The sequence below is a fragment of the Hemitrygon akajei genome, chromosome 2 (assembly GCF_048418815.1).
Source record: "Hemitrygon akajei chromosome 2, sHemAka1.3, whole genome shotgun sequence".
NCBI lineage: Eukaryota > Metazoa > Chordata > Chondrichthyes > Myliobatiformes > Dasyatidae > Hemitrygon > Hemitrygon akajei.
In genome coordinates, this window is record NC_133125.1 from 45,517,937 (window position 1) to 45,533,844 (window position 15,908).

At 39.9% G+C, this 15,908-nt stretch overlaps 1 protein-coding gene across 1 annotated transcript in view; it reads right to left on the reverse strand.

The window, feature by feature from the left end:
• shc3 (SHC (Src homology 2 domain containing) transforming protein 3) overlaps window positions 1-15,908 on the reverse strand; it is a 137,441-nt gene that overhangs the window by 22,309 nt on the left and 99,224 nt on the right. The window contains exon 7 of the mRNA XM_073071704.1: window positions 15,518-15,644. Within this exon, the coding sequence (XP_072927805.1) occupies window positions 15,518-15,644 (127 nt within the window). The remainder of the gene's footprint in view (window positions 1-15,517; window positions 15,645-15,908) is intronic.

A 15,908-nucleotide genomic window follows, 5' to 3' on the forward strand; every position in this document is an offset into this window, starting at 1 on the left:
TATTACACCACAAATATCAGAATACTGATATCAATGCCATGAGGAAATGCGTATTGCCTTTGTCCCTGAGAAATAATATTCCTTCTTGCTGAGACTCATTAGCCCAATGTGCTTGCTTAAGCAGAAACCTGGACTTCGATATAACTGTGTTTGGTCTAAAGATCAGCAAAACACTCAAACCTTATGGGGTTGTCCCCTACACTTCAACATCACCTGAAATATGTCCAGCCCTGATGTTAAGTAGATGATAATCAGCCTGACGCTCAGCCAAAGGAAGCGCTAGGCTTCTTGAATGAGGTCAATTTTCATTCATACCAATATCAAAATCTCCTCTGCTTAATCTTTCCATTTCTAATCTGATCTAACTGGTATTCCTTAAAAAGATCAATGGGGTCTGTTACTAAAAAGTTAACCACATCTTTAAAATGTGACTTCATGAACGATTATGGTAAAACGGAATGGTTCTCTTTCTCGCTTCTACTTCTCTGGGTCACCACCAGATAACTTTCCCTCCTCTCCCTTCATTGTCTGACAGGCCGAGATGAACAAACTCTGCTACTCAGTCTAAATACATCACTGTGCAATTGGGTGTTGGACTTCCTAACCAACAGACCATAGATAGTTAGGATGCACAGCCACTGCTCCCTCCCTACCATCCTCAGCATGGTTGCCTCCCACCCAGGGATATGTGCTGAGCCCACTGCTGCACACTCCACTCACACATGATCGCACGGCCAAACACTTGAGCAATCACATTGTCAAGTTGGCTGATGACACGCCAGTGGTGGGGCTCATCACTAACAATAATGAGATGGCCTACAGAGAGGAGATGGAAGAGCTCGAACCCTTGTACCAGGAAAAAATAACCTCTTGCTTAATGTCAGCAAGACAAAGGAGATGGTTATCAACTTCAGGAGAGCTTGCATCACTCGCTCGCCTCTTTATGGTGGCACAGCACCAGAAACTGCCCGCAGTTTCAAACTCCTGAGAGTATATATCACACACAACCTCTCATGGTCCCAAAGCACATCCTACACTGTTAAAAAAAAGCTCACCAACACCCCCACCCACTAACTCCACCACCTCTACATCACTTCCTGTCAGTTACCTATCTACAGTCTAGTGTCACTTTAAGGGCATACAATCTATTGATGTATATAAGCTATCTTATGTGTGTGTATATATATATATATATATATATATATATATATATTCTTATTATGATGATGTTCTTTATCTTTTGTGCTTTTTGTGCTCTGTGATCCTGAGTAACAATTATTTCATTTTCCTTTACACCTATGTACAGGAAATGACATTAAACAATCTCAGATCTTTATTCACTGTTCAGTATCACAGTAACAGCTGGTAAGACAGTTTCCTTAAACTGATCTTCCTTAAATCCTCAGAACTGACATCTGTTGCATGTCAGAAACATATTGATAAGGGCTTCTTTCCGATTTTCTTGACCCACAGGCCTCTTACTCATTGTGTTAAGTCCACTATTTAGAATATGAGACAACCAAGGCAAGAATCTCTCAATAAATGTTACCGCCTGGATGAGTGATTTAATGAGATGGATCAAGTTTTGTTTGCTATTTATCTTTTGTTTCTTCAATAAATACAATCAATACTAGCTTATTATTTCTTTGCCAATTAACCTTATATTTCCACTCCAGGACTCACAGGACTGACCAGATGCAGTAACTTACTTCGGAAGCCTGGTAAGAGGGCAGGGCTGTTGGTGAGACTGAAACGGAGTAGGTTTAAGTCCCACTCCCCATAATTCTACTAGCTAATATCCTGGCTATTGAGTGCATAGTTGATGAGCTAAGAGCGAGACTGGCCTTACAAAGAGAACTGAGGGACTGCTCTTTTCTATGACTCACCAAAATGCAAGTTACACCTGCTCCTGACTGTGCCATACAACCTGAGGGCTTCTCAATTCACTGAATAGATCGTATGGCAAAGATACTGGCAGAGGGTTTGGCTTCCCAATCAGTACCTTGTGGTGCTCAACCCCGGTGAGTTCCTGCTCACCCAGCCTGTACTACCTAATAATGAGGCGTCACTCCTACTAGCTGTCACAGGAGTTCACTTCAGCCATCAGTCAGCATCCCATAAGACCATGAGATGCATGAGCAGAATTAGGCCATCGGGTCCATTGAGTCTACTCCGCCATTCAATCATGGCTCATCCTTTTTTTTTCTCTTCTCCTCAACCCTAGTTCCCGGACTTCTCCCTGTAACCTTTGATGCCATGTCCAATCAAGAACCTATCAATCTCTGCTTTAAATACCCCCATCGACCTGGCCTCCACAGCTGCATGTTTCAATAAATTCCACAAATTCAACACCCTTTGGCTGAAGAAATTTCTCCGCATCTCTGTTTTGAAAGGATGCCCCTCTATCCTGAAGCTGTGCCCTCTTGTCCTAGAGTCCCCCACCATGGGAAACATCCTTTCCATGTCTCTGTCTAGGCCTTTCAACATATCAAAAGGTTTCAATGAGACCCCCCATCATCCTTCTAAATTCCAGTGAGTACAGACCCAGAGCCATCAAATGTTCCTCATATGATAACCCTTTCATTCCTGGAAACATCCCTGTGAATCTCCTCTGGACCCTCTCCAAAGCCAACACATCTTTTCTAAGATAAGGGGCCCAAAACTGTTCTCATCTCAGGCAGATGTGAAAGATGCACTCAATGAACTATATTCTATTGTGATGTTCACCTTCCAGTCAAGATGGAGCCTGTGTACAATGCTCCTTTCATTAACATCTTCTGGATAGATCATGAAACCATATATTTCACTTCTTTTATGTCTTTTATGTTTGTTTTTAATCTTGAATATGATTCTGGAACTGTTGGGACCTGTGATTTGCAGTTTGGAAATTGTTTGGGTGTTTCAGCAATCTGCAATCTCAAGGGGATTCCGGGAGGCAGAGACAGCATGCAGAAGCCCTGTGCCAAGAAGACTGAAAGTTCATGTTTGACTCCATTTCACGAATTAAGGCTTCCATTGTTCACCGATTAAAGTGACAAGGGAGATTGGAACAAGGGAGAAGGGAGCCTGTCTGTTTATCGCCGGTGAGATCGCTCTGCTGCTGGAGAGGGGAGAATTTTTATCATTGGTTAGATCACTCTGCTACAGAGAGGGAGAATGTTGACCACGTTTTCTGTGATTTGGATGTGGACTTGGACTGTGAATTTTTTTTCAGTCTTATGGTTTTTTTGTATTCTGTGTTTTTCATCCAATCTTTCTCCTTTTGTGTGTGTGTGGGTGGGACAGGGATTTGGGAGTCGATGTGCCTGTTCCATTTTTGTTAATTTTTTTGTGCAGGGAGGAGGGATTTGGGCATTGACCGTGCTGCCATTCTTTTCTTTCTTGGTTTCGTGGCTATCTGGAGAAGAAGAATTTCAGAGTTGCATACTTTGATAATAAATGAACCTTTGAACCATTGAACCACAATCAACAGCCTTGAAGTGGGATACCCCGAAGCCTTCTTCATCATTGTCGGTGATTTCAGAAACGCCAACTTCAGGAGTGTGTTACCAAAATACCACCAGCATGCCTCCTGTCCCACTAGAGGCCCAAACACTCTTGCCCATTATTACTTAACTATCAAAGCCACCTACTGAGCCAATACCCCCTGCCCACACTTTGGGAAATCAGATTACTAGAGTTGTCCCTTCACCCTGTTATCAAACAGAAACCGTAAGGTGAGCATCCAGCACAGGAGGTTGCACATAATTGCTTTTAATGAGCAGGCAACCTAGATGACTATGTCACCACTGTCAGGGATTTTATCTGTAAGTGTGTTCAGGTGTAGTCTGGAGTTATGGAATATAACAAATATTAATCTTTGTTATAATAAAAGAACACACTTCTTTTATTATAAGTGTGGAACCGATCTTCAGTTCTGAATGTGGATTGTAGATTAAATTTAAAATGCAACTCAGAAAATGGCCTTTCAGGTGTCTGTGAAGACGGAGGTATTTGAAAATTATATGTAATTCAAAGGAATCATTGTAGATACATTGTAATTATGGAATTGTTACATTTGATCTTTAGCGTATAAAAATGTCATGTAATATTGGATCGGGGGCCTCTTCTTCCGAAAGTGTCTCCAGTATGATGCCCGTCTTGTTGAATAAAGACTTCTGTGTCCCCATTTTAAGTTCACAGTCACAGCAAGTGTATTGAGGACTGTGTATCAAAAGAGGGGACTCCAGGTATTCCCAAAGCTGAAACAATAGATAAGCCAGGAGATCCACTTCCTACTTAAGTCTACATCTGCAGCATTTGTGCAGGGAGGAGGGATTTCGGTATTGATGACCGTGCTGCCATTCTTTTCTGGAGAAGATCCAGAAGCATGACTTCTGTAAAGCCGCCAGCGATGCCAAGAAAAAATTCCAGTCCAACGTAGAGTACCAGACCGACTGTCATTTGTGGCAGGACTCATGCTATAAAGGACAACCAAACAAAGTCAGGCAAAACATAGCCAACAACAGCACTTCCCTTCCCAATGAATTTAATGCATTCTATGCAAGTTTTAAACAGAAGTGAATCGAAATTTCACTGCTCAGCCCAACAGCCTCCAATGCACTTGAACGTACAGCCACCACTGCAGATGTAAAGATCAGTTTCCTGGAGAATGCATCTACAGATAGCATCTGACCCAGTTGGTGACCCTGGCCGCATCCTTAGATCCCCGACAAATGTCCTGTGGACATTTTTAACAACTCACTGCTTCAATCTGAGGTTCCTACCTGCTTTAAGAAGATCACTATCATTGTGCCTCTGAAGGGCCGGCATGGTAGTGTAATGGTTAGCACAGCACTTTCCAGTACTGGCGACCCGCATTCAATTCCCGACATTGCTTGTAAGGAGTTTGTACGTTCGCCCCGTGACAGTGTGGATTTCCTCCGGGTGCTCCAGTTTCCTCCCACAGTCCAAAGATGTACCAGTTGGTAGGTTAATCGGTCATTATAAATTATCTAGCACTAAATTGGTGGGTTGCCAGGCAACGTGGCGTGAAGGCTACTCCACACTGCTAATCATCAACATGAAGTGCTTCAAGAAGCTGCTCATGGCATAAATTAACTCCAGTGTCCCAGTCAACCTAGACCAACTGCAATACGCCTACAATGGAAGCAGGCCTATGGCAGATAGCATCTCCCTGGTCCTTCACTTATCTCTGGATCTTCTGCAGAATAAAGACACACCTAAGTACTGACTACAGGTCCACCTTCAACAGTATAATTCCAAGCAAGTTCATCATCTAACTTGCAGACCTGGGACTGAAGACTTCTCCCTGCAAATGGATGCTTGGCTTTCTGCCCAACAGCGAAAAATCAATAAGGATAGGCAGCAGCACCTGCAGTACGATTATCCTCAAAACTGGCACCCCACAAGGCTGTGTCCTGAGCCCCCCTATCGATTCCCTGTATGGTCACATCTGCATTCCCAGATTCTGCTCTTTGGAATTAGAGGAATGTAGATGGCCTCATCAGAAATAATAAGTCAGAGTACAAGAAGGAGATAGAGAGTCTAGTGACATGATGTCATAACAACAATTTTCCCCTCAATGTCATCAGAACAAAAGGGATTTTCATTGACTTTGGGGAGGGGGATCATTGTATACATTGACAATGATGAGGTCAAGAGTGTTGAATGCTCCAAGTCCCTCGGTGTGAACATCACCAATAGTCAGTCCTGGTCAAACCTCAGTGACATCACAGCCAAGGATATTCACCAGTGCCTCTATTTCCTCAGGAGGCTGAGGAAATTTGACACATGCCTTTGATCCTTCTCAATTTTTATCAATGCGCCATAGAAAACGTTCTATCTGCATGCAAGTGCAGCAAGGAACCACAGGGAGCTGTGGACACAGCTTAGCACATCATGGAAACCAATCCCTCCTCCATGGGTTCTGTCTCTATTTCTCACTGCCTCAGTAAAGAAGCTAGTGTAATCAAAGATCTCACCCAACCTGGCCAGTTTTACTTCCCCTCCTTCCCAATGGGAAGAAGATATAAAAGCCTAGAAGCGCTAGCCACCAGGCTCAAAGACAGCAAATCCCAAAGTTACAGGACTATTGAACAGTTCCCTAGTACGATAAGACGGACTCTTGACCTCATTACCTAACTCATTATGACCTTGCTTCTAATTGCCTGCCTGCTCTGCACGTTCTCTGTCACTACATGCATTACTCTGTCCTTGTTTTACCTTGGATTACTTCAATGCACTGTTGTAATGAATTGATCTGTATGAACGGTATGAAGGCAATTTTTCCCTTGTACCTTAGTACATATGACAATAATAAACCAATTTAACAATGAACAATTTTAATTTTGTTGAACATCCTGTTATTGGTATGTATATATATCCAAAATCCTCTGGAACAACATTCGTGGAACGGAGGCATTTCTTTTTACTAAGCACATGATTACCCTCTTAAGGATGCAGAGTGCTTTTTTGCATTTGTATAGCCAGATGGCTGCAGTTATGGATGCACATTTGACAAGGCAGCCATTGATTAGCTGGCGATGAATGTTTCAGCAACCTCCATCACATTCTTCTCTTTATTTATCTTTCAATTGTGCGAGGAGCAGAACCTTCCAGTCCTTTGGGCCCCATTGCACCAGCAACCCCACAACCCCTAATCTGATCATGGGACAATTCGCAATGACCAATTATCGTACCCAGTACACCTTTGGACTGAGAGAGAACTGGAACAGCTGGGGGAAACACACGCATTCCACGGGGAGGCTCCTTACAGAATGGCGCTGGAATTGAACTCTGAACATCAGAACGGCCCAAGCTGAAATAGCATCACGCTAACAGCTACACTACCTTGGCGCCCAAATTCTCATCTATGTAGGCAACCTGTTTTAACAGCAACTTTCAATAGGTAAATGGCACATATTGTCACACCAGTATTTTATCAAGTAACTAAACTGAAACATGTAAATCAAAATCTGCATTTAGAAGCATCTGAGAAACTGCTAGCTGATTATTGAGGGGGTAGTTTGCAACATCCTCCAAACTTACTGGAAGATTCGTGCAGACAACTCCCTAGTGTACAACATGGTCAGAAGAAACTTTCTACTGTTCAGCATCACAATGGCAGAACACAAATGAAAACTGTAAAGAAGGTGTATTTATTCACCCTTGACCAGTGATTTCATTGCTAATGTCATTTTTGTACATTGTACTGTAAATTACTGCTGAGAAACAGCAGTTGGCGCTCTTAATAATGTATCACTGTCACATATAACATTTTAAAATCTCCTTAATTCAAAATCAGAAACAGAATCAGATTTAATATCACTGGCATAGCGTCCTGAAATACTCTGACTTAACAGCAGCAGTACAACATGATACATGATAATATAGAAAAAAATAAATAAGTAAATCAATTACAGTAAGTATATATATATGTATAGTAAATAGTTAAATTAAAACTAATGCAAAAACAGAAATAATATAAAAATTATCATTATTTATAATATCTTGCAGTCTCTGCAGCACTGTCATAATAGTGTGGTGTTTGAGATAGCCAATCTGTTCCACTGGCAAACCCAATCCATTGTAAGTTGCTGTAAGGAAGTTAACCAGTTCATGCAGCGAGAAACTGAACTTCTCCCTCCCTGAATCCTGCAATGCATTCAAGGCTGGTGAGCATTTTTAGCAGAACCAACATTTGGTGGGGTTAGTGATGGCAAGTTGAATCCTTTCCTGCATCAGAGTTGAGTCCTTTTTTTTGCAGTGGGGATTCAAGCAGAAAAACAATAGAATGTCACTTCTTTGTTATTTCAGCTATTTAAACTAAAAAAAAATCTGTCTACTGAACCTGTCTCATTTATTGTGCCAAGGGAGGTGCAAGTTTTAGGTAATTTGCATTTTAAAATTAATTCTGTAGTTAATTAACTTAAATGTATTTAAATCTATTTTCTAGTGTTATTGATGTTTATTATATTTAATTTTTTATCAGTATGATTAATATTTAATTGTTTTTATTTTTAAATGTTTATGAACTTTAGAGACATTCACAGACCTTCAAATGATTTGGATTATTTTAGCAGCTGGTAATAAGACTGGCAGCATGATTTATTGGGCTGTCAAGGCTCTTTTGAGGCATCAGTTGGTATTTTTGACAAGAATGTCTTGTGGAGTGCAGGGCATTGCAGGCAGGAACTACCTTGACAGACGTAATTGCCTTGCTGATAATTGCAGGAAGGGGAGTTGTGAGTGTGAGTGGTTCATTAGGGTAAATTGAGAACAATCCTGTGGGCCGGATGTTGTCGAATATTTCTTCAACTGTGGAGCATATCAATACTTTCTTTTCATGCCTAGGTAATTTCTTTCCAGGTGTGATGGGGCCATTCATACTCTCTGGTGTACTTTATATGCCCAGCTGATCAAATCAGATTTCCTAATAGTGAATGCTGGCAGTTTTGAGTTTTGCTGATATGGGTACTGAGATTTTTTTGATTGTTTACCCACTTTTCATGTTTGAATTCTGGCCATTAAAATACCTAGGGAATTAAATTCCTTACTATTGCTTTCCACTTACACCCACCAAATGTGGGATCCATAACAGGAAAAAATTAATTTAAATGCTCCTGGTGCTGTTATTTCAAATTAAAAACATACATATATACAAGATTCATTTGTTGAGAATGATTCTGAGGCGATACAAAATTAAATGGCATTATAGGAGTAGTTTTCTGACTTCAAGCTTCCTGCAGGAAGCCTCATTTGCCAGATGCATACGTTAAATTTTTAAATGAAATATTTATCAAAATGTATACAGAAAGGATGTTAGTTTGACTATTGTTTCTGTGCAAGTTCGTTCAAATTTGTTGTCATGGGCATACCTACCCAGGGTATAAATGCCAGGAAGGCTTGCTTTCTGAAGTGCAGTGACATCATGAACATGGCAAATATACCGTAAATTAAATATATTTACATTAACATTAATTATTTATAACTCACATGACAGAATAAACAAAAATAACATACTGACATTAGTACAAGCTGAGAGAAATGTGTTCCAGGGTGGAATTAAAGTTTCCTGTTGCTTCAGGGTCCTGGTGGCAGTAGGGAAGAATCTATTGTTGAAATTTGAGTTATGGGTCTTCAGGCTCCTGTATCTCCCAATAACTCTTAGCTAAACTTCCTCAGGCACTTCATTGGCCTCATCAATTTCCTATGCACTTTTCTTAATGCTGTCATGTTCTTTCTGTAATCTGGTGACCAGAATTGTAGACATTATTTTTGCTGAGGCCTCACTCCTGTTTTAGCCTCCTACTTTACATCCTACAGCTTGTCCAATTAAATATACCTTCTTAACCATTAATCTATCTGGACTAATGCTTTCGTGGATCTATGAACATTTAGTTTAAGCTTCTCCTTTCCTCTATACCTTTCATTACAGCATGGGAACAAGTCTTTTGGCCCACTATATCTGCGCTAACCAACAGGGATCCAGTTAACCCTAATTCCATTTTTTTTCTTGAATGTCATCAGCTAATCCCACCGTCTATTCTTAGTGCATCCATCTGACCTACATGCAATCACAAGGACATGCAAACTGTACACTGGCAACAGTCAAGGTCAGAGTCAGGGTCAGACCTGAGCCTCTGGAACTACAAGGTAGCCGCACTACCTGCTGCATTACTCAATTCCCACGTGAGTACACTGCTCCAAATATGTTAACTCACACTTCTCCAGATTGAATTGCCATTGTACTAACCTGACAATGGTCTCCACCCATTGTCTGAGAAACACAGTACAAATAAGAGAATGATAAAAGGTCATCTCCCTTATATAGGGACATTCTTTCTCCCTCCAAAGTTGCCTCACGACCTGTTGAATATTTCAGTTTTATTTTGTATTTCCAGCTTTTGCATCACTATCATTTTTTTCCAAATCTTCTAGGGAAAAAAATTAACAAAAAGCAGATGCCTGAACAATGCAGCTGACAATTTCTTCAAAATATAAAGAAATTATATAAGGAAGGTTTTCAATGCTTGCTGAGGGATTTGGACCAGCTGGAATATGGGCTGAAAAATGGCAGATGGAGTTTAATACAGACAAGTGTGAGGTATTGCACTTTGGAAGGACAAACCAAGGTATAACATACAAGGTAAATGGTAGGGCACTGAGGAGTGCAGTAGAACAGAGGGGTCTGGGAATACAGATACAAAATTCCCTAAAAGTGTCGTCACAGGTAGATAGGGTTGTAAAGAGAGCTTTTGGTACATTGGCCTTTATAAATCAAAGTATTGAGTATAAGAGTTGGAATGTTATGGTGAGGTTTTATAAGGCATTGGTGAGGCCGAATTTGGAGTTTGTGTGCAGTTTTGGTCACCGAATTACAGGAAGGATATTAATAAGGTTGAAAGGGTGCAGAGAAGGTTTACAAGGATGTTGCCGGGACTTGAGAAACTGAGTTACAGAGAAAGGTTGAATAGGTTAGGATTTTATTCCCTGGAGTGTAGAAGAGTGAGGGGAGATTTGACAGAGGTATATAAAATTATGATGGGTATAGATAGAGTGACTGCTAGCAGGCTTTTTCCACTGAGGTTAGGGGAGAAAAAACCCAGAGGACGTGGGTTAAGGGTGAAGGGGGAAAAGTTTAAGGGGAACATTGGGGGGGCTTCTTCACACAGAGAGTGGTGGGAGTGTGGAATGAGCTGCCAGATGAAGTGGTAAATGCAGGCTCACTTTTAACATTTAAGAAAAACTTGGACAGGTATATGGATGAGAGGTGTATGGAGGGATATGGTCCAGGTGCAGGTCAGTGGGACTTGGCAGAAAAATGGTTCGGCACAGCCAAGAAGGGCCAAAAGGCCTGTTTCTACGCTGAAATGTTCAATGGTTCTATGGTTCAATGGAAATAATTAATCTCATTACTGTTTTCTGTTAAGTTTTACCAAGCTTGAAATTAGGAATAAATTAATATCTATAAATGAAAGAAGTATGTACCATCCATGTAATGAATATGAAGAAATGCAGAACTGTTTTCATTTCAATTGAAGAGACCTTTATCATGTTAATTTCTACAATTCTACAGGTATAGACACAACAACAATTCTTCACATTCAGCTATACTACATTTGTCCTATTATTCAGCGAAAGATCAAGAAATCTAATCACAAAGCGAGAGGCAATAGTTGAAGGATAAAGTTGACAGAAGAATTGGTTGGTTATCCATTATTACCTTCTCTTTTAAGTTGTTAGTAAAAAGTACAATCAAATAATTTCTATTGTCATGGTAACTGATTGAGAAAATGAATCATGATTTTATGTAATTGATTTTTTAAAAAAAGAACTGACTTTTCAAGCCCACACAATGTTCTTTTAAGTGTGATAAATCTTACTCATTACCTTAGAATCAGCACTGCCCTTTAAATGTTTTAATCTTTCCAAACCTCTTCTAAAAGAAATTTAGATCAACGTTCCAGTATGTAACCAATGATATACGTATAAAAATGGTTTGACTAGGGGAAGCATTCTGTTATTCTGAAGCTCCAAATGTAATGCCAACATAAAAATAAATGGTAATGTCACAGAGATGTACTCCAACTGTGGAACAACTGCTGGTGTAATCATAATGTATACATACTTATACTTGAACTTTGTACGTTGAACTCTGGACCTTGTCACACATGGACTAGACCTGGATTCCAGAATGATGTCAAAGTGACTGCCCTTGATATTTATGTCAAATTTGACTAATGAGTTACAAAGCACTGAGGGAAAACTGATGTCAATTACTAACAAGGGAAGAGCAGCGCCAGTCGGTGACATCATACAGAGAACAATAGTTGTGATGATTGGAGGTCAATCATGCCAGACTAGGACCATAAGACCATAAGACATAGGAGCAGAACTACCCCATTCAGCCCGTCAAGTCTGCTCACCATTTCATCATGGCTGATCCCAAATCCTGTTCAACCCCATACACCTGCCTTCTCGCCATAAACTTAGATGCCTTTAACAATCTGGAAACTATTAATTTCCCCTTTAAGTATACCCATGGTCTTGGCCTCCACAGCTGCCTGTGGCAGAGCACACTACTCTCTGGCTTAAAAATATTCTTCCTTACCGCTGTTCTAAAGGGTTGCACCTCAATTTTGAGGCTGTGCCCTCTAGTTCTAGATACCCCCATCATAGGAAACATCCTCTCTACATCCACCTTGTTCAGTCATTTCAATATTCAGTAGGTTTTAATGAGATCCCCCTACATTCTTCTAAATTCCAGTGAGTACAGGCCCAAAGCTGCCAAACGCTCCTTGTATGATAACCCCTTCATTCCAGGAATCACCCTCGTGAACCTCCTCTGGACTGTCTCCAATGACAACAATAGTCAGGTCTTTCTGACATATGGGGCCAAAGATATGGGCCCCAAGACTGTTGACAATACTCCAAGTGCAGCCTGACTAGGTTTCATAAAGCCTCAGCATTATCGTCCTTGCTTTGATATTCTATTCCCCTTGAAACGAATGCCAACATTGCATTTACCTTCTTTACCATAGACTTAAATTGTAAATTAACTTCCTGGGAATCTTTCACGAGTCCCCTTGCACCTCTGATGTTTGAATTTTCTCCCCATTTAGATAATAGTTTGCACTTTTGTTCCTTTTACCAAAATGTATTGTCGTACTTTTCCCAACACTGTACTCCGTCTGCCACTTTTTCCCCTGTTCTTCCAATTTGTCTAAGTCATCCTGCAATCACATTGTGTCCTCAGCGCCACCTAACCCTTCACTTATCTTCATATCTGCAAACTTTGCCACAAAGCAATCAATTCCATTATCCAAATCATTGACAAACAATGTGAAAAGTAGCGGTCCCAATACTGACCCCTGAGGAACACCACTAGTCACTGGCAGACAGCCAGAAAAGGTCCCCTTTATTCCCACTTACTGCCTCCTGCCCGTCAGCTATTTCTCTGTCCATGCCAGTATCTTTCCTGTAATGCAATGGGATTTTATCTCGTTAAGCAACGTTATGTATGGAATCTTATCAAATGCCTTCTGAAAATCCAAGTAAATAACATCCACTGCCTCTCCTTGTCCACCCAGCTGGTAACTCCCTCAAAGAACTCGAACAGATTTGTCAGACAAGATTTCCCTCTACAGAAACCATGCTGACTTTGGCATCAGTGCAGGAACTCCACAAGGTCCAACGTATTTCAGCTGTTTAATCAATGTTGTTTATTCCATTATAAATTTAGAAATGCGTACCTTTACTGAACATAGCAAAATGCTCAATTCCATTCACAATTCCTCAAACAAAAAACTTAATCGTTGCCTGAATGTTGCAAGACTCAACAACATGCAAGTATTGGCTGTTAAGAGAAAATTTACAAAGTATTTACACCTTCAGCAAGGCACAAGTAAGGAGTGGGTTGGAATACTCTTGCTTGGTCGAGGCAAGAAAATCAGCACCATCCAGGACAAAACAACTTGCTTGACTAGTAGCCCTCCGAGTAACTAGACACCCCTTCCCTCCACCAATGGTGCACAGGCACTGCAATGTGTAGCATAAATAGGAAGCTACTGAAGCTGCTTCAATTGCTCTTCCCAAACATACAACTCTACCACCAAGAAGGGCAAGGACCGTGGACGCATGGAAGTTCCTAAGCCCACATTTCTTCACAACTGGATCTTCCTGTCCAATAAAACTGACGAACTGCACAAGAAGAACTAAAGCAATTCTAGGAGGTCCCCCACCATACTCTAGGGCAATTTAGGGTGGCCAATAAATACATACCTTGCTGGAAATTTACCTGAGAAATTTATAATATTTTAAAAATAGTGTAAAGCTTTTCCAGTGTAAGTTCTGTGAAACTGCAGGACACTTCCTTGCCATTCAACACCTTGATGACAGTATTGAAAACAAAACAGTCATTGAGCTGTCAGGCATTTCAGGCCATCTGCTTCGACACAGGCAGCTAGAAATTCTGAACTTTCTAACATCTGATAGGAAATTGCTGGCAGAGTCAGAGAAACAGCAGCTGAGTCCCACAGAAACCTGATGGACATGTTTTTCTAACTTACCGGTTTATCACTTAATGCCAGAACTTTCCTCCTCCCAGCACATTGCCAACTGAAAATTTCGCCTTATATTTATGCAATAAAAACTACTCCTGAATGACTTTAGTGCTATTATTTTAATATTAATTCCAGAATTATAGTGAGATCTGAAGAGCTAGAGACTAACTGGGACTACCATGTTACAACTCAAGCATTAAAAAAATGTTATGTTTACCATCTCAGATGAATTGACTGAAGACAGACTGGGAATATTTTTACATTTAAATTTATGCTTTCTTAACACTTAGATTAAAAAACCCTTATCAGCAGGTGGTTGATTGTTTACATATCTGTACTGACAGAAACAATTCCACTGTGCATGATAATATTTGAAATGATTATCAAGCATCTGCTTGGTCAAAAACAGTAAAGTCGTTACAATCTCTTTAGATGCAGTTTAGTGAAACAAAGGGGATTAATCAGAAAGGAATACAGCATCATAATTCATTTTCTTGGAATATACTTAACCGATGAATGGAATGGGTTGTGTGGTGCATTATTGATCAAATCAAAATAAAGTATTTGCGTCATTCAACATTTAGCTTGCAATAGCAGATTCTTCAAAAAGAATGGAGCATATTTATTTGTACTTTTAATCTTCATATGCAAAAATAATTACAAACAAGCTAAGATCAGAAATTAATGTAAAATGTGCAAAGGTGCTCCTGAATGCTTTATAAATTCATTTTAAAGAGAAAAATAATAATATTTTTTGTGATCCAACAGCCTTATAGCATTAGATTCCTTTCAACCACCATCTCATTGCATTCATAGAGCCACAGAACAAATCTAGAACCGAAATGATACGGGAATTTAAATCTGGTTTCTGCATTGCAAATTAGTTCTGAATGATAGATTAAACCATCTCATTACTACCATTCCATGTAAATACATCTTCACAATCCCATTCCAGATATTAGTGATTATGTACTTATGGAAATTGTACTTTAAATCTTTCGCTCCTATAAGCTGGAGGAATTCTGCAGCAGGAAAAGGAAAAATTGCCATACTTACACATCTCTGAGTTTGAAATCTGAGCAACATTATGAGGATTGTTTCTAACATTGAACTTGGTTTTACAGTGCCTCAGCTAGCAATGCTTGATGGCCATAAACATCTAGTGATATTGAACAGAGTAAACTGTGTTTTACGCAATACTGCTGGTTAACCTTTTTACACTAGGTGCTTATAAAAGGAAAGATTTCCATTCCCAGTTCTAACATCATTAACTCCAATTAATACAGGGAAAAGATGGAGAATTTCATTTACATTCAGTTTCCCGCTACATGCTTTCAAGAGTTCTACTCTGAACTTGCTTTTATTGGTTTTTTTTAGTTAATAAAAATACACTTCTAAAATATATTGCAAATTAGAATAACAAAACGATTGATAAGACTATCAGTACTCACCTGCTATGTATACTAGATATCTTAGGAGGACACTGTAGATATTGCTTGAATCGAAGTTCAAAAGCTTGGCCTATGGTACTGATAACATCTTGAGCCAACCCATCGCAGCATTCCAATATATGGCATGCTTCAAAAACATTTAAATAACAGCAGTCACATTTCAGCTTACATGTGATTCTTCTTGAATTAACTTTAGCCGTCAAATTAAGCACAAGATTCGTTCCACTAGCTGCAAGTAAATCAATAGTGGCAAATTCACAGAAGTAAATTCACTGTATTCACTGCATGGCAGAACAACACTGGAATTGTAGTCTGACTGGTTCACTATGGATTCCACAAAATGGACAGCTCGACACATGTATGTGGTCAAAATAAGAATTGGTAATGGTTT